The sequence below is a fragment of the Coffea eugenioides genome, chromosome 6 (genome assembly GCF_003713205.1).
Source record: "Coffea eugenioides isolate CCC68of chromosome 6, Ceug_1.0, whole genome shotgun sequence".
In the NCBI taxonomy this organism is placed as follows: Eukaryota; Viridiplantae; Streptophyta; class Magnoliopsida; order Gentianales; family Rubiaceae; genus Coffea; species Coffea eugenioides.
Window position 1 is genome coordinate 13,862,240 of NC_040040.1, and position 25,044 is coordinate 13,887,283.

At 35.8% G+C, this 25,044-nt stretch overlaps 2 protein-coding genes across 3 annotated transcripts; one reads left to right on the forward strand and one right to left on the reverse strand.

Annotated features, from left to right (window-relative positions):
• Positions 1–2,245: 2,245 nt before the first annotated feature.
• Positions 2,246–4,219, reverse strand: LOC113775557 (RING-H2 finger protein ATL13-like). Its single transcript, XM_027320488.1, has one exon. The coding sequence runs from the start codon at positions 3,980–3,982 to the stop codon at positions 2,438–2,440; it is 1,545 nt and encodes a 514-aa protein (XP_027176289.1). The 5' UTR covers positions 3,983–4,219; the 3' UTR covers positions 2,246–2,437.
• Positions 4,220–16,593: 12,374 nt separating this feature from the next.
• On the forward strand, positions 16,594–24,258 carry LOC113775997 (probable E3 ubiquitin-protein ligase XBOS32). 2 transcript variants are annotated; one of them, XM_027321065.1, is made up of 11 exons: positions 16,594–17,206; positions 17,323–17,919; positions 18,056–18,115; positions 18,301–18,372; positions 18,492–18,667; positions 18,760–18,920; positions 19,129–19,187; positions 19,266–19,312; positions 20,220–20,360; positions 21,344–21,435; positions 22,886–24,258. In XM_027321065.1, the coding sequence occupies exons 2-11, from the start codon at positions 17,725–17,727 to the stop codon at positions 23,407–23,409; spliced, it is 1,527 nt and encodes a 508-aa protein (XP_027176866.1). In that variant the 5' UTR covers positions 16,594–17,206; positions 17,323–17,724; the 3' UTR covers positions 23,410–24,258. The 2 variants fall into 2 exon arrangements, with proteins under 2 accessions (XP_027176866.1, XP_027176868.1); XM_027321067.1 differs by lacking the exon at positions 16,594–17,206 and having other exon boundaries at positions 17,828–17,919; positions 18,005–18,115.
• Positions 24,259–25,044: the final 786 nt, after the last annotated feature.

Consider the following 25,044-nt stretch of genomic DNA (forward strand, 5'->3'; position numbering starts at 1 on the left):
ATGTTCCAAGTCCATTTGATCTTTTATTGTCCAAACTCTATAGCCCCATCTGCACATCAAAATGCCACTCAATCAATGCAAACAATTTCTTGACATATGTATTTGACCAGTTGCTACATCATGCCTCTAGTGTAATGACGAAAATGAGACAAGTTTCTTTCATAATAAAGAAAAAAAAAAAGAGAGAAAAAACATGGGAGAATTTACTACGTGAATTTGAATTTGAATTCTCTTTGGTTCATTGATTGCATCATCCAACTACTCATTAAGACTTTGAAGTTTATCTAGTGCCTTTGCTCTTTGGTGAGGTATATGAGAAGATAATTCAACATTTTTTTGGGGATAAATTGGTAGAAAATGAAGCTTTCTATCCTACATCAACGATATGTTTTGTACTTTTCAGTACATCTATATCAAAATAGTGATTGGATTGATTTACTCTCGTGAATAAATTGGTGGTTTCAAAAAATGTATCCGGATGGACCATATTCGGTTAGAAACGGAATTTGTGATTAGGAGATATTAAAAATCTCATCTTTTTGTCGGGGTATATGTATAATTTAACCCCAAACTTGTTCCACACCCGTTTAGAAGACCAAAGGATTGTGTTGAGTACTAAACATGTTACTTTTTTATTTAATAAGAAGACTTAATTCAACTTGAAGTCGAGCTAGAGCAGTACTGAATCGAGGTCGAGCTCTAAAACAAGATACTTGACAAATTTGAATTCGAACTTGAATACCTAATATCAATGGAATCGAGCATGAAAAAGATGGTACTGAGTCCTACCAAAATTAAAGAAATAGAACTTAACCCTCCTCCCTCCCTCCACCCCTTTTTGATTTCAGAATGAACTTATGCCCCGACCCATTTCATATTGGATCCGTCGGGACTGGCGGAGCTTGAGCTCGCAGCTTCCGTCTTGATAGGGTGGTGTTTTGACCAATTGAACTACAATTTCAGACTCGACACTATTACGTTGGGTATAAAATTTTTCAGTAGGAATACATATGATATCTACCAAAAAAAAAAAAAAAGTGAATTTTTTATGAATGTAGTTTGACTAGTTGAATCCCATTTGACAGGCATTATACAGGCACATAAACATCTTTTTGGAGGATTATAAACATAGTTTGGTTTGGTACACCCAAATTATTTAAACGTCTTATATGCATATGAACCCATCTGTCCGTTAATACTTCCAGCCCACTCACAGACCTTAGCACGAGTTTAGCTGTATGGACATCATTAGATTAAAATTATATCCACAAGAACACATTGGTTGAAAGAAATAGTCCCTACACTCACATAAAATAATAACCGAGTTGATCTGGAATGGGAAAGCAATAATCGAGTTAGTTCTTCTAACTTGAATCTAACAATACCGACTAGAATATCTGATCTGGCTACTTTAAGCTCATTAATCTTGACAATTGACCAAGCTTTAAGTTCATACTTCATAGTCCCTATATCCTAGGTTAAACATGACCAGACTTGAAAGCGTAAGCATGGATGATAGTTACTAATCGATAAATTTTTCATTTCGGGATAAACCACTAAAAATGTAATTATCATTATTTAGTTGATGGAGGGAGGTGGTTTTCAGGTTTTCCGTAAATTTTTCTGCAAATGCGATGAATATTTTATTTTAGAATATGTAATGAAAGTGTTGTTTTGTTACTACTTTCTTATTCTATTGTGGAATATGCGATGATATATTTATTTTGATATCTACTTTCTTATGCTATCGCGGAAAATGCAAGAAATATACCACGAGTCGTGGCATTCAAATTGTCTGATTTACGTGCTTCTATTCTTTAGGGTGACAGTAGGAATTTAAGTAATGAAACGTAACGTTCTACAAAAATTCCTTTCATCTTTTAAAGAAAGAAAGAAATAAAGGACCTGGCATGCATACACCGAATTAAGGGCGAGAGGACAATGAAAATTACTATGGCGGTGGCGGTTTCAGCTTTTCAAGCTACTAATAAATGTGTAAATTTTCACTGCAAAAGATAATGATGAAAAAAAATGTAACAATGGGCTGTAACAAGGAATCATCAGCAAACACAAAAAAGCCAGGAAATGAGAATTGGCAATTATTGCTAGAAATCAACACTAACATAAAAAAAAATGTGATAGCAATATCAAGTGGAAAATCTGGGCAATCGGCAAATAATTGTAAAAGTTATGACGCTAAAAGAGGGCCAAAAGTTCAGAATCGATCAATTCTGCGAAAGAATACTGATCAATCAACTGCTTCAAATATTTTCTGGTAAAATGCAAATGGCAGCCATGTACAATGGAAAAATTCTTTCACTTTTCCCTTTCTTTAGGCTTCTCGTTCTCTATTTTCTCGTTTTGTCATGCTCTCCCTTCAAAGAGAGACTAAATCTAGGAAACATTCCAAATGGAAAAACCAAAAAAATTGCACTACCTAAAGATTGCCAGAAAATGGTGTATGAACCACCTTGTTTTGCCTCCCCATTAGCCATAGAAGAGTTCTTCTTGCAAAAGAAGGTGGATTTACAGACATAGAATCCAAACTATTGCAGCTCTGAGTTTCAATATCACCAACGACGTCACTCCCACCATTTTCCCACCTACCAATATCAATCTCTGAAATAGTCCTCCTACCACCATTCTTATTAGGCTTCAAACCCTCTTCATTAATCACATTGCCCTGCCCTGGGAATCTGAATGAAAATGCCCTTCTTGATGATTGTTCTGGGGCTGAATTCCCCTTGTCCTTTTTCCCCCTTAGCCAAATTTTCGAAAATGAAAAGCTCTCTCCTCTGCTACTCCCCACAGCCTTGTTAGGAATTCCATTATTGCACAAACTAGCAGAATTAGCATTACCAGTATCTTGCATTTCAGCATTCCTAAATGCTTCAAAACCAATGAATTCTCTTCTTGAATCACAACCACATTCAGACATTGCAGGCCTGTGACCTGGCGTCAACGGCAAAGCCGGTTTCTTGCTAGATTGTTTCTTTGCTGGAGTCATAATTGGAACTTGCAAGGATGAGTTCTCATCCATTACGTAAGCAAAAGATCCCATGGAAAAGCACCTTCTTGCATCAGCATTATTAGTGCTACTACCTTCTCCACCTCCGTCTACATTCCTAAACTTCCCAAGCTTCACGGGAACAACCTTTTCCCCTGAACCCACTAGAACCTGCTGATTATCATCCTCTCTAGCTTGAATTTCACAAGATTTCTGCAGAGTCCCTGAATTAGGCAGCCTGAATTCATCCTCACAACGGGAACTCAAGTGTGAACTCACTCTGGCAACTGAATTAGTAGTGCCTAAATCTGGTACAATCTCTCTGGAACTCTCACTTCCAGATTCAAGAACCAGGACTATAGGAGAACAATGGCGGTTGGATGAGAAATCGGGAATCAGACTAGCTCTACAAAGAGGGCAAGTGGAGTGAGACAACAACCAAGTGTCTATGCACTCCATGTGGAAAGCGTGGCTACATTTTGGTAGCAATCGGAGCTTATCTTCAGCTTCAAATTCAGATAAACAAACAGCACAATCAAAGGGACTTTTCACACCTATAATGGCTTTGTAGTTGAATATAGGGAGAGTATCAATAAAGGACTGATCAACACCAGCATCGTGAAGGTGGAAAAGTTGCTGCAACTGGCCTTGAAGGGCAGTTACATTGTCCATTTCATCAGGATCCCTCGTTGGAGGTCTCAGGAGATATCTAACTAGGAGATGAAGCAAGCCAGAAACAAAGAAGATAATGGCAAGAATTATTATGATCAGCAGTATGCTTGGGCTTACCTTGTTGTTCAAATTGAAACCACCGTTATGGACACTAGAAAGAGAAGATGGTGGTGGCGGTGGCGATGGTGATGGAGGTGGCTCAAGAACATAATATAGCTGCTCTGGTGGAGGACTGAACCTCTTTCCCTTCATATCCAGGAGAATTCTATTCATTTTCACAGAGAAATTTGGGTGAAAAAGCATCAAGATTGGAACTTTAAAACTTGAATCATGTGATACACTATAATTCCATCTGACAGAAAAGTGATTCCAAACTTAAGCTAAATGAAGAAACTCGGCTAAGTGTTCAAACCTTACAAGCAAAGACGTGTTTGAAGAAGTGTAGTGTGATATAAGAAGGCCTCCTGAAATAGACTTTCAGGAACTTCCCAGTAAATTTAACTGGAAAAGGATCTGCAAAGTCAAATTTAGAGATGGGGAGTAGTGAGAGAGAATTGGTTGAGGAAGTAGTCGTAGTAAATGTCATGCAGAGAAGGTAAGCTTTTAAATTGTGCAATAAATCACACAGCAGAGCAAGCATTAATACAATTGGATCCAATACGACTAGAAAAAAAAAACAGTCATTTTCTCGGTCATATACTAGTGAGTGGTAAAAAATTCAGTTAAAGATTAGAGAGAAAACAGGTGTCCCTTCTGCGATTTCATCAAATGCTAAGCCTATTTGGTTGACTTGAAAGTTGCAAGACTACATCAACTCCAATGCACATTTAAGTCACCTAATTGAGAAAATCAAGGACTCTCTGTAAATAAACAATTACACCAATGTTGTGAACTCAAACAGTCCTTCTCCATTTCGTGTTAGTAATAGTTTAATCTACTTTTCTTGTCATCTTCCATCCCGTTTCTGATCACATTCTGGCCTCAATGCTTCTATTCCAATTCTAAATCTTTTCTTTACGTGCAAGTCCGAGAATTAGAGCTTAATTAGGACAAACGTTGGAAGCTCAAAGTCAAAACCATGGCTAGCCTGCTAGGCAGAGTAAAAAGGGGAACCATAGCAATTAGGCATAGTGTACATGTAATTAAGAAGTAGTGCAAGGAAATAATTAACGAAATCACAAAGTCAATGCCTTTACTGGAGCCATTGTCTTGGAAGTGACACTAATCTTCACTTTTCTACTAGCCTTAGCTTTGTGCCCAACTTTTTGTGCTGCCTAAAGAGCAGTCAGCCATGGAACCAAAAACCCAAATAGAAGAAGAATCGTCCGCTTGATGTCTCCACAATGATCCGCCAATCTTTTGGCTTTAGTGAACCAGCATTCCACAATAATATAAATAAAGTTATACTACTAGCAACCATGAAATGCGAGATGATTTAAATTTGAAACGCATATAAAGGATATTAGGCAAATGTAAAAACAAGTAAGTAAAACATATCAATCACAAATACTGCAAAATCCTGATTTCAGTAAAATAAAGTGTAAAACAGCAATACTATATTGCAGATTTTGATGATTTATTTTGTAATCCCTGATAAGATGCAGAGCTTTTGAAGGACAAGGCAAATGTAGTTTAGACAAAAGAAAACTGTTAGTAATTGATTAGACAATAATTCCTTGATCAGACTCGAAAGTTTGGTACTTCTAACTTTTTCTAGTTGTCATTAGTACTAAGTACATAGATAAAGTTGAACATTTATCGATAACACAAATTTCTAAAAAAAATCTTGCATTCTTGAAACAGTTTAGTCTGACTTGTGCCCTCAAAAAGGGCTTTTTGGCTTGAGAAGTTCAAATAGGTAATAAGCTCTACGAAGTTAATTTTCTTTTGTTTCTAAGTATGAACTAAAAAGTCTAGTCTCCATATACCAAGTCATAGGGGCTCACACCAGAGAGTGGCACGAAGCTCACCCTCCTAACTCCTTGATGGTACAGAAAACTGAATATTTGTCATCATCCCTTGGACGGGGAATGCGGAGTTGATTACCCCAATTCTGTCCATGTAGTATTTTGCACTTCAAGATTAGACCAATTCCATTGATGTTGAAAATTATTGGGGCCATTAATGAGCATGTACAGAAATTTGCGTCAATTACAACAACAGTATCCATGAATTCCTGTTCACGAAGGCAAGCAAGAACTACACAGCAATTGTTGCATCCCCCCACCCCAAAAAAAAAAAAAAATTTTCCATATGCTTCGTGAATTTAGAAACAACATAAATGGTATCCTTGACTGGACAGTATATGAAGGACACTGGACCAATATGGTCCCAAGAATTAGGTGGCCGATGGTACTTTAGTAGTCACGACCTTAATACTCAGAATGTCATGCGTGGAAGCTTAATTACAAGTCAAGGTACATAACTTTGTTTCTTGGCAACTGTTAATAATGAAATATAATCTCAATGCTTCTGCAGTTTGTACATCAACCAAACCAAATTATTGGGAGGAAGCTTATAAATTTTTGCTCAGCTTCTAACTACTTTCGTTACCATACTTTTTGATTTTCCTTAGTACCATAAAAAGGGACACAATAACTTTGACTTGGATTAGTAAACTTCTAGAAGAATTAATATACACAAACTCTGCCAAATTTTGGATAAAGCCTATCTTTTAATAAGCAAAATAAAGTTCAAGCATTTTTATCTTATTAAAGGCCATTTCTCCAAGTGGCACCATAAAACCGGACAATCCCATTTTGTGCTGCATTCGGGCTATAGATTCCTACTTAGCAATGGTCTTTTTTTCACTTTTTCTTTATTTAGGTTTTATTTCTTTACTTATTTTTGTCATTTCTTCCAATAGTGGTTGGTGAGTTTATTGTGAGTAGAAGAGGAATTAGGTTGCTTTCGGTATAGATATTAAGACCCAGTCTACATCTATCACTATTTCTATAAACAAACTAATGATGGGACAGGAAGACCCCAGAAAAATATTATGGAAACCAAATCAAGAAGATAAATATTCAGGGGAGCACAAGCCCTTTTCATATTCAAAATTTTCCTCTAACCTAAGTTTTGATAAACAACACCTTCAGATTTCTTGGCTTTTAGACGTGTCGAGATGAATTACTTGAATTGTCCTTATGTGACGTGAGCCACTCAGCCACCTAAATTTCTTCCATTAATTGGATGACTACAAATCCTAAACAGCAAGGAAAAAGTCATTAAGAAAGACTTTGATACTACGGGGTTTTCTGCTAACAGACAAAAAATGCAATCGTGCATGGCACATTGCTCAAAATGAATTAGAAGTCTCCATGCCTGGTTTAATACTACAGCCTACGGATAAGCAATCCCAACAACAACTAGTGTATACTCATAGCTTCTTCTTCCAACAGTAGTTAATTTGAAATCTAACAGTAGTTAAATATTAGTAGTTGTTAGTAGTATATGAATTTTAATTAATTAGACCACACAATTAGATTGTCCATCTTGTAGGTGTTGATCTCTAGGTTGACTGACAGGGTGTCCAAGAATGTACTTTTTTTTTTTTTTTGAAAAAAAAAAAGTATACTCGAAGTTTATAGCCAATACCAATCTAAACTCAAATTAGTGAATCAATCAGACTATTGTTAGAAGAATATTCTAATTTCTACTATAACAAAACAAATAGTTGTAATAATCTGTACATATGAACCTCATCCAGACAGAACAAACAAAATTTCGCAGCGATAATCTGATTTGTACTAGAACAACTGAGGAGGAGATCTGCTGACGAGTTGACCATAGTACCATACCAGGACAGGGGGCCACCTCACTTCAAATCTAACCCTATGTATCTTTGGGCAATTCCTAATGTCGACAGAGGGACTTCCCACTTTTTTTCTTATACTTTTTTCGGTTGTTTTCTGGTCAGAATCACACCTCATTTCATGTAAGCAAATTTGTCACTGCGTAGGCCTCTCTATCTACAGTCACAAATGTATTGATTTTATCGGCACATTGACCTCCTGTGTGGTGCCCGTTATGGCTTTCTATCTAATCTGAATTGCCCCTCTTTCCACGAAACCTTTTCTTTTCTTTCTGGTAAATTTTCTGTTTCCAACCATGAGAAAATGATGGATGTCATTGTTTGAGTTGATAAGAGGACAATATAGATTTTGTCTTAATTGTGAGTCTTTTGTATTTTGGTTACCCGTTCATTTGTTGGCACTTAACACATGCTGGTTCAAGTTTTCTTTGTTTTTCATTTTGGCCCGGCCTTTGTCGTTTTTTTTTAAATTAAGTTCTTGAATTTACCATGTTTGTACCTAAAATGTTTAAAGTCAAATTTTTGTTTGACAATCCCTATTTTCTTCTACATCTTTTTCTTTTTCTATTTTTTTGGGGGGGGGGGGGGTTGTGGAATATTTATGAAGTCTCTTTAATATTGTCGAGAATATGGGATAAAGTCAACAAGTATAGACGAAAACAACAAAGAATCCGAAGAGCACATCAAAAACTTTGTTGTCTTGGCACAAAATAGCCCCTTGCTAGAATCACATATAATCAAGTGGAGCACTCAATTCTAGAGAAAGAATTTTCTATTTTAACTACTTATCAGACAAACCAAACCAAAGAGTGTAGACATATATACATATATATTATGTTGCAGCAACAATTGAAACCTACATTTCTTCAATTTAATGTGATCCGATTAAAGGAAGAGCACATTTACTACCCTGACAATTAAAAACCATCAATTTAGACGACAAATGCACATAATTAAGATTTACTTTTACATTTGTATGAACTGATGAAATGACGTGTGTATGAACAACTTTATATCTGCATTTATATGGCTAACAATCATAAATATCTTTTTTTTTTTTTTTGGTTCAGAAATCTTGATCAAGTCAATATGTTTGTTCACTATATCCGTCTATAAACCTCTCATATACTATGAGATTATGACACTTGATCAGAGTCATGAATAGGCTCTGAGAAAAGATTAGCCACAACTAATCCAACTCACTTGTTCTTTAACAACCCTGTATCCCATGTGATTATATCGTCAAAAGGGTCTTAAGAAAAAGTTTGGATGGCCCATGAATTAATCCTACCAAAAAGCTAAAATAAAATTTTATTAGTAACAGATATGAAGTGGATGTACACCTTTTGCAAATTGAACCACAGAAAACTCCATGTGCATGTGGCATGCAAATTTATTGTTCAACGTCCCCACCTTACCACAACTAAGTTGGAAAATAAATATACTTGTTTGTCAACATTTGCAGATCTCGGTAAGTCCAATACAAACTACGACTCCCAAAATAATTTTTATGTTTTAACTTTACGAACATTTCCACATGGTTTGGATCTTAAGGGTACCAATCAATTAGTTTTGAGCAGATCCTGAGACTTTCAACAATCATGAAATGGTCTTCACCGGATCCCTATATTTTTGACAAGAATGAAGTATGCTAACTACCTCTGGATATTTAGTCTTCCGTGCCTAACCTTCTACAATAATTGAACCAAATGTCCAAGGTTTTGGAGGGGTTTGATTTTGTCAAGCTAACAACTCTGGAAAATGGAATCCATGGATGGTGTTGTGTGAGAGAATGACTTCACATTTGTATGATCATTGTTGAACAAGCCTTTTAGGTCCATTTGGGAGCAGATGAAAATAGTTGGAAATGATAACGAGGATAACTTTACTTACCATGGAGAAACCTCTTCTGAACTTAGTGATTTAAAAAAACTTGGTTATTTTCGGAAATAATTATGAGTGTCCCTTTACTCAAACACATAATTAAACAAGTTCTTCAATTGGTTAATTTGCCTAATCCAATATAACCCAATATAGGAAGAAAGACATAAAAAAATCTTGATTTTAGTAGTTCTTCACTAGGTGGAACACTTTTCCCTTTCTCCATTTTTAACATCAATAGGAATCAAACCTTGAATTAGTACCTAATAGAACGGGCTAATCCAGCTTCATACTAGAAGCACTACCGAAAAAGATCCTTTTTTTTTTTTTTTGAGAATCAGTTTTCAGGCCTAGATTATAAATCTTGAAAGATTTTTTTTTTTTTTTACGTACTTCTCAAATATAAACCGGAGTAGATATTTTGTTTAGGATTTAAACGCCATGCCCATGCTGGCCAGCTGCATTTAGTGTTAAGTCCATAGTCAATGATGTAGCCAATTCTACTTTATTATTAATTTTTCATTTTCTGGTGAATTTTTCTTATTGATTTACACAGTATGATACGTCAAAGAGTCATAGTTGTAATGACCAAAAGGGAGAGGACATAGGGACATGATAATATAAAGTGAGGAAAATTTCAATAGACCAAACATCGCAAGAGTTGGACCTTTTGCCAATTTTAAATGAACAGAAGACCAATTCGCTAGGCGTTGTAAATACTACCGCATCCAAGCTAGTACATGGTTTCAGGATCATTTATCCTCCTTAATTTGTATCCTAACAACTATACTCAAGGACTCAGTTGCACTCTGATTTTAATAGCTGATGAACCACCTATATAGCCGATATTGTAGAATGGGCAAATGAGTCCCAAATAGTTGTATTGGAATTTAGGTAACCAAACAAACTTGGAGGGTAAATTAGAATTGAATTCACCTCCAAATCTTTGGTAAAACTTACAGGAGATGATGTTAGAGATGTTAATTACATCGCCTCCTCTTCCGTCCGGTGATTCAATTCATCTACAAAGAAAATGAGAAATCACGAAGAGTCCTTGTCAAGAGGAAATTAATGAAGAAAGCTGCATACATACATCATTAGTTTCCATCATCTCGTAAGCATATTGATTCCATTTCAAGAAAATATGAAGATGGTTCAGCATAACGAGGTAGTAATATTTTTTTGGGTTATCAAAACACACATCTACTTGTCCTTGAAAAAAAAATGCTAACAAAAGTTGTTATCTTCTTAACCCTTGCGTTTGCCAACATAATCAAGCGATCATCATTTGTTTGTAAACAAATCTTTTTTAACATTCGTTTATTCCATATGATTAAAGAAGCTTCTCCAATCTTCATTCTCTTAATCAAATGGAACTACTAGTAAGCAAGTTAACTCTGGTCTATACAAATGGAAGACAAATACTACTTACAATAACGGACACGATGATTACAAAATGATACACACCAAGGATTCCCATATTTTGATTTTTTTAATTTTATTTTCATAACTAGAATTGATCAATTCGAGTAGCACAATGCTTTTCTATTTCAAGAAATTATATTTCATGTAGTCCGGCAATCTTGTAAGCATAATACACTTCCTCCCATTCTGCATAACTTAAAAAATAAAAATAAAAAATTCTGCACGCCATGGATTGGGACTGGGGTCAGACCAAAAATCTCTGCTTACATTCAACTTTTCCTTTCCGATTGAAGCAGAAGTAAATCCAGTACTTTTTAACATCTTAAACAGTCTGGGTTGGGTTGGTTTATGCTGGTCTGGGCTCAAGGTGATGTTGCACAAACATCATCAGCCCAATGAGTTCCACTGCAGAATTTTTTTTTCTTACTTTGTGAAAAAGGTCCAAGCTCGTTTCGAACTTATCTAGAGTGGGTTACCAGAGAAACTTAAGACAGGGTGGGGAGGCTCGGGAGTAGGAAGAATTGGATTTATTATAAAAAAAAAAAATCACATGAATTACCCTTTTATATAATGGAGATCATGTGCTAAAATTTTTAAACTTCTACCCTACAAAATTTAGGAAGCAAGTCGAGCAAATAAGTGGATAATTACTGTTGATCCTTGTTATTTCAAAAAAGAAATCGACCGATTAAGGTCCAAATGAAACTCGCAATAACTATTCCATGCTTGATTAGAAAAGGATTCCACAACCACTTGACAACAATACAAGGATTATTGCAAACATCCACAGCCAAATAAGTTAACTTATCCTCCTTCCGGAGTAGGTGGATTTTAATTTGGTTTATACTAAAAATTAAATATTCTGAAATTTGTAGCATCATCTCAAGTTTATGTGGAGAAATTGGCCCAATTAGCAACAAATCATCCCATGCTCGATCCATGACGAAGCAGGGCAAACAGCCAAATCCAAGGGCACTAACCAACCATCTTCCCACATACTCTATATCTAATAGAACGGACCAGTAGGAAATTATCATACTAACAAAAGCGAGTGAAGCCTAAAAGGAGATTTAAAGCACTTGGCTTTTACTTAAATTCGAAGACGGTGTCTTTCAAGAAACAATTGATCAACTTATCAAGGTCTATGCTGACCTCGTCAATGTCATTCCAACTTTCAAGGCTTTTCGATGGTACATACACTTCCCCTGCTTTTCTTTCTACTATACTTGTACCTTGCGCTTTTTGTCCAAAATTACTAAGGTTTTGAGGCTAATTTCCTAGTGTGGCCTAGACTTGATGGAGCAAAATTTAAGATCATCATCTAGTTGGCTTGATTCATGCAGGGGCTTGGATGTGGGTAACAAGACCTGCAGCCATGTTCTTGAGTCAACTTTTGAGAGCATGGATGGAAGGCCTGCCGGAGTACGAAGTTGAAAATGGAGAAGTAATACTTCCTTACTTGGAGCAGTTCCTCAGAATGGACAATGTGCCTACAATTTTCGGATCTCTAAAGCAGGATACCACCATCCAAGGCCTTCTTTTTTCATAATGCTAATAAGGGTTTTTGTTATTTGATGCTTTTCACTTGGTGATTAACCATTGATGGTTTCATTCAGTGTCTCATCAGCCCATGTTATTTGCCTACCAATATTTTTTTTTTTTATTTGCGTATCAATATTTTGTTTGTTAAGAAATTATTATGTTTCTACTTGCTGCATTGTTTGATGAATACTGACAAGAGATTTTTTGAAAGATATCTGCTATTTGCCCATCCAATGATTCAACTCATCTACGGTTTGATTAACATGTGTCTATTGAGCATGCATTAAATGGAATACTTAAAAAAGAATAGAATGTCGCAATTCAGAGGATACAATAAATATACGTATGTGTATTTATATGATAACTTTGATATGATTTAAATATATTAACGAGTGCACACGTTTATAGGCATGACTTGTTTAATTTACTTTGGTAACTCGGAAAGAGTCCTTTTCATTAGGAAACTAATGAAGTTCAAAATGCTAATTATGATTTTAGTTGTCAGAGCAAATCGATCATCTCAAGAAAATATCCTGATGCTTCAACCCGACTACTACGTAGTTATCAAATAAACCAACTTACTTCCTAACAAGATCTTCTTACTTACTCAGTTATATCCATATCGAAAAGCATTCTAATTTTGGCAGATAGAAAGACATGCGTGGGATGAAATAAAGTGATATTTTTCCATTTTTTTTATTATTATTGTTTGCTTTTGTAGAAAAGAACTGCAGAAAATTAGAGTCATAAACTGCAAAGTCTGTCATTAAGATTATTAGATTAAGGCATTAAGCAAGAGCACAGCAAATCAGACAAGACCTCATACAAAGACCTTAGCCTGCTTGGCTAAACCATGTACATGTTCAATTTCATTTCCTCCTAAAGTTAAATACTAATATCAAGAGCAATTAACACACACCTTCAAGCAATTCTCCTTGTCTCGTACGCACAAACTAAAAACACATAATAGTTCCCAATACAAGAGGTCTGTATGGTCGGCATCTTCTCAAGACTTGCCTTTGCCAACCCTATCAACTAATCATTTTTCATTTATGATTTACAATTGGCGAAAAGATTCTCACTTTGCAACCACAAAATCTTTCAACTTTAGTTTATTCAATATGATTAAAGAAGCTTGTCCGATCTTGTGAAATCCCACTACTAGCTAGCGTGAGTACTTTGGTGTATACAAATGGAAGAAAAGTATTAGATGAGAAAAGCACATTGATTAATAATAATAATACGTACAAATAATTAATCGCCAAAGATTCCTTAGACTGTTAGCCTGGACAATCGCATAGTTTAACTAAATAACCTATAATAATACTAATTGTTACTCCTTTCACTGAAAAATAAAAGGGAAAGAAAATTGAAGATGCACATGATTAGGGTTAATCACATTTCTTTAAATTAAGAAGGCCAGTTTGACGGTTGTCAATGACAAAAGAGAGAACAATTTTTCTTTTTTTTTTTGGAAATATGAATCAGCATTGTTGGTTCCTCTTTGATAATATACAATAAGGGAGATTTTACTCAACAAAGAATAAAGAAGCACACAAGAACGAAAAGAAAAAAAAAGGAATGTGATTTTGCAAATCAACTATTATACCTTGAAAGCAAAAAACTAAGAAAAACTTCAATAATATTACCAATTATTAGGTCAGTTAAATCAAGACACTGATTTAAGTAATTTACAGCCTTCATCGAAATTTGACAGGACAACTGCATAGGTGATGTTCAGTAAGATTATGGACAATTTACTCTCCAAATTAAGCTTAAACTGGAATTTCATTTCAAACTTCAACATGATCTATAAATTAACCATCTCTGTGGACAAGAAATAGTTGCTGGTTGACAAAATAAGGAAAAAACGTTATTAGTATTTTCATGTACATTTTCGCAAGCGTATATTAGTATTTTCATTGTATAAAGACACTTCTGATCTAGCATAGTTTTAACTGACTATGATTATGTTTTATTGCTAAAACGTTTGGCTAATGAGTGTCCCCTGCACTTGCTAAGAAAGGTTTCCGGTGTTAATTTTTTTTATAAATTGAAAAAGTTTTCAAATGTAAAGGTGCAATAATTGTGAACTTGCATTCACATTATGTGTAATTTAAGTATACTAATGATTGTCCCGTGTACACATTACAAAAAGAGTAAATTTTATATACACTGTCAATGTATACATTATCACGGTTGAATAGATGTCACGTGAGCTTAAGTGATAGTATTCATTATGTTGCTCTAAATTTAATCCCATTTATCAATTCTTACCTAAATATCAAGCAAGCTATCATATTACGTTTCCCACCATTTTAAGGTTTCTGTTTCCTTTTCGTTCTCTTTAAACAATTCGAAGTTTGTACTGCAGTGGTCCATAACCTCAGTTTTGGTTGCTTTTTTTACATACAAAAAGAAGTATATTCTAATTCAAGTGAAAAAGGCCGTGAATTCATGCCTATTCATTTGAAAAAAACCAATAAGAATAATAAAAATTCTTTTTTTTTTCTCTTTGCACTAGGAGAGTTGTATCCTAACATTTCAACAAATAAATAAATCGTATCCTCCGTGAAGAGTTAGAGGCAGAATTATTGGATTATCTACTGATCGGAATAGAATTTTCGATGGATAAAACATTTGTGCAAAAGCCACATATCTACGCAAAACATGGAAATAAAAAATTGTACATTCTTGGCTTTTGTAAACTCTTTCGTATTATAATTGCGAAAAAGTTTATGACTAATTATAGGTCGAGTGGCATTTTAGTACTAATACCGTCATGTCCTCAAAGCAACCTATCCCACTTAGTAAGTGACATGATTTACTTTTGACAGGAGGGAGAATTGTAATTTTGGTCCCCAATCACTTGGGATACCAAAACTATTAGTACATTTTACCACAAAATGATCAGATCAAATTCGTCCAACTCAATACAAGTTCAGTTGGACTCCCCCTCTCCTATAATATAGGAGCGGAGTAGATTGTGAGGTTAAATAAAAAAAAAGTTTCAAATCAAATTTGGCTACATTTTTTTGAATTTTTTTTAACAAGAAGAGATCAGATTTAAGAAGTTTGGAGAATGCTTGGGAATTAGAATGGAGTACCTCAAAATCTTGAGGTCAAATTTGGCCACACATTGGTCATGTCTTCTCTAGGTTCAAATCCAAGCATTAGATCTTGTGTTAGGGTTTCTCTAACAGGAGAAACCAACTGGAAAAATTAATTTAAAGGAGTAGACAAAATATGGCTCTGTTTGAATTAGCTATTTTTGGGGGGTGTTTTTAAAAAATTTTACTATAGTAGAGTTTTTAAAGTGTATTTTGGGATATTTTTAGAAAATATTTTAAAATATTTATGAGTAGTAGAATTTTTAAAATATTTTGGAATATTTTTAAATATTAAAAAAATTTATACTATTTTTTAGAGTACTTTTTAAAAATTTTTATAATATTTAAAAAACTATAGAATCCTTCTTTCCTTCAAAAGTGGACTGAAACGGAGGGAAAGGACATCAAGATTAATAAAAATTTTAAAATTTTCTAAAAAATCTATTAATGCATGATAGATTTATGGATAAAAACATAATTAATGCATGATAGTTTCCTTCCCTTTTTTTCCGTAATCCAAGCAAGATGGATGGATTCCAATTTTTTCTATTTTCCTTTCTTTTCTTTTTTACTAGAATCCTCTACTTTCCTTTTCTTCGCTTTCCTTCAATCGTATTACTAAGTATTATGGTACCATCTGGTATAACAATGGAAATCCAGAGTTGTATATTTGACAATTAACCAAAAGACTTCTGTCCATTATCCAGTTTTCCACTAACTGGTCTGGTCACATATCCCAATTTCCAACCCAAATTTGTACATGGACCACTACCAAATTAATGGCTTCCTTATCTTTCGTACCCCAAAAAAAAAAAAAAAAAGGCTTCCGCTCGAATAAATATTCAAGTGCATCAAACCAAATCAACTCAAGCCAATGGAAAAACTCAGGTCCCCAGGAATGAAAAGGAAAGAAATTTAAAAGGAAAAGGAAATGAAGGAGGCCAGCAAATAAAGAAACAGAGAGGAGGAGCAAGAGATAAATACAGATACACAAAGTAGATGTTGAAATGGAAGAAATTAAAGAAGGAAAGCCAACAAGCAAACTTGACTCCTATTAATAACAACAACAACAATAACAGCCAATCATGAAATCGACGCTTTTCCTGCAGGCTTATGATTCTTGGTTTAATTTTGATCCAATTTGGCGAGAACCCCGCTGCCCCCAACCCCCACATTGTTCCTCTTTTAATCTGCTCAAATAATTTTGTAATCCCTTTTGGCTTTTTATTAATAACTGTATATTCTTTTCCTTCCACGTTTTATCCTCCTTTTCACAGCACAAACTTATAAAACACCGAATTTTCAGCTTTATATCCACCTCATTTGGATATAATTTTGTTCAGCAAAAAAAAGGAAAAGAAAAGAGCCTTTTTTGCTGGATCATTTTCATTGTGTCTAACTACTTGTATTTATTCCTGAGACGGACGATCTTTTTAGTGGAAGCTCCATTTTTACATAGAGTTTCCAAAAATGGGAAATTTTTTTCTTTTTGAGCTTTCTCTAAACACACTGTGATCTGTGCTCTACCCGTTTATCCTTCATTATAACAATTTCCCTGAAGAATTTGGACCTGGGTTTTGGACATTCCTGCTTTTCAGGAAATTTTGGAGGTGGGCTTTTCTAGTTCTGTAAATTTGTGGGGAAAATTTTGAGGTGGTGGTTGGGAAATCAGACTTGTATAGAAGAATTCTCAAGAGGGTTGTCCAACTTTTGTCATCTTCAGGGGAAAATTGTGAAGAAGCTTGTAATCATTTGGTAAAAATCAGAACTTTCTTGATCACATATTTTATTTTGTTTATAATATTAATATGGTCAGTTTTGTTTTACTTTTTGGGTTTGTTGGTGTTGAAAAGTTCTTTTCATTTGTATAGAAAGTCTGTCTCCATCAATTGTGTACCACACACAAACAAAATTATACGTAGATGCTTATATAATGATCAAGTTGGAAAGCCACAAGAGTTGGTGGTATTGAAAGGGCATTTATGTTTCTATAGAAGAGATATATGGTCTTCTTGATGAGGGGTTAGTAACAGATGTTTTATGGATGTTTCTGAGAGTAAAATTTGGTTGTTGGGTTGTCATTAATTTGGTAGAAAACGAGGAATCTGATTTGCAAAGAGAAGATTAAGGTTGTTGCATCCTCAAGTAGTCATACATGATTGTTATGATCGTTTGGGACTTTGAGCTGTCACAAGCAAAATTTAAATCCGTGTTGGGGGATCGTTTGATTGTTATGAGATCACTTTGAGGAATTAAGGTCAAGTTTGAGGATTATGAGATTTTTCAGCCTTGTGGGAAACTCTTTTGGATGCTCTGCATCTGGAGAGAGACTGGTTTCTGCAGCAAGAGATGGTGATCTTCAGGAAGCTAAGGCTTTACTGGATTATAATCCCCGCCTGGCGAGGTACTCAACCTTTGGTGTTCGTAATTCCCCCCTCCATTATTCTGCAGCTCAAGGCCACCATGAGGTATAGCAGTTTTAGTTTTTTCTTGTAAATATATATCCAAAATTCAATTTGACTTTCCCCTGAATTTCTTGATGTTACTGAGCAGGTGCTTCAATCCTATGCGATGATAATTAATTGATTTTTCTTTGTCTTTTAGATTGTATCTCTCCTGATTGAATCTGGAGTTGATATTAATCTAAGGAACTACCGTGGCCAGGTAGGACCCTAGTTCTAAAAACATATTTTTCTGCATTCGTGATATTTTCTATGGTTGTACAATTTAGACAGTAACTACAAGATCAATACTTTCTGATATTAGGCCGTAAGGTAGTGTTCACATTTTCAATCTCCCTAAACTGAAAGATGACACCAAAAATTGATGTTTATCTATCTGTTGAACAGACTGCTTTGATGCAAGCTTGTCAGTATGGTCATTGGGAGGTTGTTCAGACTTTGATTATTTTTAAAGCTAATGTATGGCAACGTTTTCCTTGAATCTTTTTGTATACATTTATTTGTCATAATCCATAGTTTGAACTTTCTGTACAGGAAAGAAAAAAGATTATCAAACTTATATTTGTACTGGTTTGTAGATTCACAAAGCCGATTATTTGAATGGGGGTACGGCTCTTCACCTGGCTGCTTTGAATGGACATTCTCAATCCATCCGGCTTCTCCTTGCTGATTATATTCCTAGTGTTCCTAATTTCTGCAGTATCCTCAGAAAACGAGTGAAGAACGAAGACTCAGTATCAGGATTTGATGAAGAGTAATGGCCATATCAAGTAATTGTTTGTGAAGTATGCAGTCCAGTTCTTTCTTTCTTTATGCTGATAATTGCCATGCCTGTTATTGCACCAGTGCACTTTGTCAAGTTATCAATAGACCAGCTGATGGAGGCATCACTGCTCTTCATATGGCTGCATTAAATGGGCATTCTGAAACTGTTCAACTGCTTTTGGACTTGGGGGCTTCTGTAAGTGATATTACTGTGGAGGATGGAACTACAATTGATTTAATAGGTGTGACAAAGTTTTGGTTTTCTTTCTCTTTTCAAGTTTCTCATGGATTCTGGCCCATGATCTCCGTGCTTTATTTAGAATAGACACATATAGAAGTCTTCGCTTGTCATGCTTTGGTAGGTTTTGACATAGCTGTGATTTTGTCATTTCAATTATCATGACGAAACTATCAAATCTGGGATACTTTAGGTTGAATTTAAATCTGCAGGTGCAGGAAGCACGCCACTTCATTATGCTGCATGTGGAGGCAATGCACAATGTTGTCAGGTAATTTTCTGATGATGCCTGGGAGCTTCTTTTATAGTCAGTAAGTTAATTGGATCATTCTTGTTTGTTTGGTTTCAGCTTTTGATTGCAAGGGGGGCCAGTCTCACAACAGAAAATGCAAATGGGTATGTATGATTTGGCTCATTAATTATGTCTGCTGCTTTTACCAGTCTGTTACCTGATTGTCCTTTGGGAAAACTTAGTCGAGCGAAATTTAACGTGGCACAAAAGTTTCAATTACTTAATTGGACTTGTGGTTTTATTAGAACAATAAATGATTGAATCTTCTTCAAGAATCTGCTTATATCATTTGCTAGTTATCCTGGTCAGGCAGCTGAATATGTCAAACTCCTTATGACTGCAAAGGAGAAATTACTCGGAAAAAAAAAAATTTCTTAACGGGCCATGTTTCAGAATAAAGTCATTAATTATTTAGGATCACACTGCAAGTTAATGTTCTCGGAGCAGTAGGAACCTACTGTTCCATGGAAATCGTCTATAGGTGGCTACTGTATTTCTGACTTGCCATAGTAAAGAATGAGCCTCTTAATAGTGGTTGCTTGTCGCATTCCTTCAGAAATGTGCTCTGAACCAAATCTTGCTAAATGAATTCAGTGTATGCACCAATATCAAATTTATCTTTTACTATTCCTACCATTTTTCCAAGTTTTTGTTGCCGGTGACTTGCCTGCGCTACTAATTTGCTTCCTGAAAAGTTATCTGATTAGCAGATGTTAGTGTATGCAATAATCTTGGTAAGAATAAAATAGTGATAGCATTGACTTGAACATTCATGTCTCCAATGTGCTCTCTGATAAGAGCTCATAACATACTTGAAATGGACCTCTAGTGCTCGATTTGGGTGATTATCTATAAGTATGTATGGTGGTGATACAATTATCCGGATGCTGCTTTTGGGAATTATCAGGAATATTGTCTTTAACACGATTAAGTATTCCTTCTTAGATTTTCATTGATTAATGCCAGTGAATGATACCCCCTTCTTTGGTGCTTGTATGTTTCTATTCATAGATGGAGTCCCTTGATGGTTGCTCGTTCATGGCATAGAGAATGGCTTGAGGAGATCCTTAGCAGACGACCAGAAGGGCAGCCACGGCTTCAACCTTCACCATATATCTGTCTTCCTCTTATGAGCATTGTCAATATAGCTAGGTGAGGTGAACTATTAGTAGGATAGTTTAATTATCAAACTTAATTGAGCGCAACACCATACTCTGTACTATTGTTGCCAAGGGTAGTGCTTTCTTGATTTACGTATATGAGCTTTCATTAAGGTTTATGATTCCAATCCATGCTCAGTAGTATACCATGTCACATGCACAGGCCTCCACGCATTCAAATATACCTTCTCAAGGCACATATTTTGATGCATCAAATGGATCATTGGTCATAAAAAAATATGTTGCAACATTTGCTCTTATGCTTTCGATCCTTGATGTATTACCTATTCTTTGATTTAAATTTCTGTTCTGTTTCTAGAATGACTTAGGAGACTGCTAATAAAGTTCTTCTCATTAGATTTTGTTGTTTGTGGCTTTCAGGGTGATATTGATGGCGGATTTTAGTCAAGATTATGAAGTTTGAAAATTTGCCAATACTTGTAGCAAGAAGTTCTTTGTTTACCATTGCTCGTACAAAATTGTTAACAAAATTTTGCCTTTAGTTGCCTCTTTTGGTTAGTAGTATAACAACTGATGCATCCAAAACAAATAAACTAGTTGGTACAACTCTAGCTAATTCACTCTCTTTTGCTCTCTCTCTCTCTCTCTCTCTCTCTCTCTCCACCCACTTGAATGCTTCCCTAGTCTCCTCAAGTGGTACTGTTATTCGTCTTTCTGGTTGTTAGGTTCCTCTTTTTTACAGTTATGAGTTGGACATTGAGTTCCAAGAAATTCTTGTGGTTTTGATTAATTGCATGTTATCAAGAGAGAGCTTCTGAGGCATCAGAATTAGTTGTGCCAGACTTGGATAAGGCTGTAAAGCTAACCAACAGCTAGAAGTTTTCTTCACTTCTTGTTATGCTTTCATATATTCATGCTTTAGACCATTTGTGTTATATACACGAGGTGCCATAATGGGATAAGAAGTTGCATTTTAGTTTAAAATATTTACATTTTGTTTTGGCTGGTTTGCAGAGAATGTGGGTGGAAAAGCTGTGATTCGCATAATACATGTGTAGACCCATGTGTTGTTTGCTTAGAGAGAAGGTGCACAGTGGCTGCAGAAGGTATGTAGTTTCAGAACTTGGATGCTACTGACATGAAAGAGTTCATATGCTTCTAGATATGAAGACAGACAGTTGGGTATGCTCTATGTGTACATAACAGCAACTGGCTTTTGCTCATCTCTCTTTTCGCTTTCCCATGTAATTTTTTTCCTTCCTGGATTTTGGATGGGACGGGACGGGTGCTGAGGTTTTATTTTTCTTTTACGCAATCACATAAGCTGGGATGATTACCTTGAAAGCAGTATAACCAAAACAAGAAGATGTATCTTCTTTGTTAAATCAATATATTGTGCAATGTTGCTGGTGAAGATAATAACCAAATTACCCAAGTTGAATAATACCCAAGTTTGAAGATAATAATCAAATTACTTGTTGACCAAAATGAGTTCCTATTTGTGTAATGATGACAATTAGTGGCTAAATAAAACTGTATTGCATCTGGAGACAGGAATTTTATCAATAAGATATAAACTCAAACTGAGGTTGTTGCAATCCAAGAAAGTATATCACATGGATATGAACAATGCAAGCACCTAGGACTGTAAATCATGATGTAACCCACCTTTGGCTGTTATAAATACGTGGAAAAGATTTAAGTCATTTGCAATTCTACTGCCCTTTTATTATTGTTGTAATTTTTTTTTCCTGAGTGGCAAAGGCTATCTTATCTTCAAGACGCTAGAAGCTATGGTAGACTAGTTAGAAAAGCACTGAGTGGCAGACAGAATAGGGGGACTAGCACTTTATTGAAAAAAAAACTTTCAGCACAATTAAACACATCAGGATCAGATCACTCGACTGATTCCCATCTTAGTAACTTTCACATGTGACTAATCTATTATGATGTGTAGTTATCGCAATTATTTGGCTTAATGTTTTTGAGCCCAAGTACATTTTGTCCAAAATAAAATCTCAGGACGCCGGTGATTTATAAGATCGGTGTTATTGCTTATTAGTGTATTCTGTGCTGAGACAGAAAGGAGCACCTTAGATTACTAATTGCTGTGAAATATAGTTGTTTAGTCAGCATCATGCTAGAGATTTTTAACATGCTTTACTTTCATGTCGACTAGGTCTAGCTTTCATGTTTTCAAGGAGAGATGTATAATTGCTCATTCTCGTGACGGAAAATTATTTGAGTCAGTTTTAAAAGAAAAAGCATGAGTTTAGTTTGGCAATGGATGTATTTAAGCTTTCTTTTTCTTTCTGTGCTATGAGGATGGGCTTGTCGTTGCATTTCTCAGCACTAACCTTTACTTTATTTTTCTTTCACTTTCTTATTCATGTTTTAACCACAAAAGCAAAGTTATTATGGTTTAATTTGGATCTTCAAAGCACTGTTAAAATTTCACTTTCTTCAGCTTTTTATAGGCTAACATTTAAGCTGCAGCATAGCCTCGTGAAATTATTCTTCAACCTGTCAGAACATGAAAGGTCTTCTCTCATGCAGGTTGTTTCCATGAGTTCTGCACTCGCTGTGCCTTGTATCTATGTTCCACAAATCGCACCTCAGCAGTGGCTCATGGACCCCCAGGCTCAATTGCTTGCCCCCTCTGCCGGCATGGCATAGTTTCATTTGTTAAACTCAAGGACTTAAAGCCAATTGGGAAAGAAATTCCAAGAACTAGTTTATCCCTTCCATTTTGCACTTGTTCGGCTGATGGTCCGGAAATAGCTTCACTGGAAACCCCATTTTGTAAGCCTGACTCCTACTGTGTCCGAATAACCCCTCTTGGTTCTTCTTTTCGCTCGCTTAGCTGCCAAAGGTTTCCGTCAATGAGACTCAGCCCTGGCCTCTGCATGGGGACTCCAGACACAAGTCCTTCTTTGGTTCCTAGGTCTGTTGACCGTAATGTGAGGGAACACTTGGTTAGGTGTTCAAGATTGAACTTGAAGCGTTCAACTTCTCAAACTGATGGAAGGAGCTGGTTCTGTTCTTTGAATCAATGTATAGCGACTGACAGCTCCTTCTGAAGATGGAATTTTTATTCTACAAAGTCAGGCTCAGATTTTTTCGATTTATTGCACCATTGCAGGCTGAATTTCATTGTTTTTTTTCACTTGGCGAAAGCGTTGGTATCTCGCCACCCATCTTTTCGTCCGGGATATAGTTTTCAATCTTTTGTTTTCTGGTTTTGTATATACTGTATACGGAATATCTCCTGTAACGGTTCATCCAGAAATGAGAAAGAAAGAGATATTTGATACTTGTTGCGTGAAGGAGAAAGGTGAAACGTTCAGAACAAGAAATTTTAGGTTTTTGACATGGAAAAGACTCTTCTCATTATGCAAGGATTTTGGTTGTCATGACATGCTCTTATCACGTAGAGAATGAGGTCAGTCATGTTAATCACCTCAATACAGACAACTGCAGTCTATCTGAAGCTGGTCTACAAAATACCACCACCCTTGCTTGCAGACAGGAAATAAGGCTGAGATCGAAGCAATCACTGCTTGTACAGGGATTCAAAGTAGTCTGTTTGCAGCGAATGTGCAGGAGCTTCTCCAAGTGTGGAAGTATTGCTTCTCTGGATTCAATGTGAGCTGGATGAACTATGCACTCCAGTAGCCCTACCCACGTCTCAGAAGTTGGCTCAAGGATGATATGATTAAATCCATTATCACGGTTCTCACTGATTATGTACAAGACGATAACATGGCCGACTAGATGATTAACAATGTGCATGATGAACTTCTGTTTGGCTTGTTTTAGGGGAAGAGGGTCATGACAATGCAACTATGAGAATCAAATCTATGCAAATGGGGCCTTTTAATCACCTAGGCCGATTCTTGCTTTCGAATAGTAAATTATGGGTTGCTTTTTTCCCCGTTATTAATAATATTATTACTTTTTCCCAGTCAGAGCAATAGCTAGTTTACTTTGTCCATCAGTTTCCCAGGTATGACTAAACTGAAATAAGTTCTTAGACTCTGGCAACTGCGCCTCCCACTTTTTTTTTTTTTTGGTCACAATGGTAGAATTTCTATAATTTAATCTAGCCTAATCTAGACAAAAGGGGGAGGGGGGCTCGATATGAGTAGAGATTCCATCAAAGAAAGTCAATTAAAGCCATCACATCTAATGGTAAATTGGTGGGAGGCAAGGATTGAAGGAAACAAGACTGGTGGTGACCACCAGGTCAGAGGCCTAGTGGCAACTGCATATCCCACTTGATGGCTGCAAAATTCAGCTCAAACAATTGTGTAATTGCAGTTCAATTTTCAGAGCTAATAGCTGGATAAGGCCACACTACATGCTTTCTATTCAAAACTGAAGCCTGAGTTGCTTTGCCTTGGCCTTGTCAGTAATTCAAATTGTCTTTACAACTATTTGGGTTGAATAGCCACAGAATTAGAAAGTCAACACAAGAAAACACAGAAAGAGTTAAACTGCAAAAGAACTGGCTTCAGGCTTTAGTTTGTCCCAACGACAATTGTACTGGAAAAGACAAAGGATCAATGCCTATGTGCAGCTGAATGTGTATATGTGGTGAAACATCAGTGGGCAGGTAGCGTATCCTTGCATTAATAAACAGTTGGCCTCCTTGCATTTGCATTGCTTCTACCTACCATGGGCAGACAAGTGACTTTCCACCGTAGACGTCGCCA

What these genes read in the sequence shown, in the direction of transcription:
- LOC113775557 (XM_027320488.1), bottom strand. Translation starts at nt 3,982, where the DNA reads ATGCTTTTTCACCCAAATTTCTCTGTGAAAATGAATAGAATTCTCCTG.
- LOC113775997 (XM_027321065.1), top strand. Translation starts at nt 17,725, where the DNA reads ATGAGATTTTTCAGCCTTGTGGGAAACTCTTTTGGATGCTCTGCATCT. An exon ending in AGCATTGTCAATATAGCTAG is followed by an intron (nt 20,361 to 21,343) that starts GTGAGGTGAACT and finishes GCTGGTTTGCAG; the next exon opens with AGAATGTGGGTGGAAAAGCT. An exon ending in GTGCACAGTGGCTGCAGAAG is followed by an intron (nt 21,436 to 22,885) that starts GTATGTAGTTTC and finishes TCTCTCATGCAG; the next exon opens with GTTGTTTCCATGAGTTCTGC.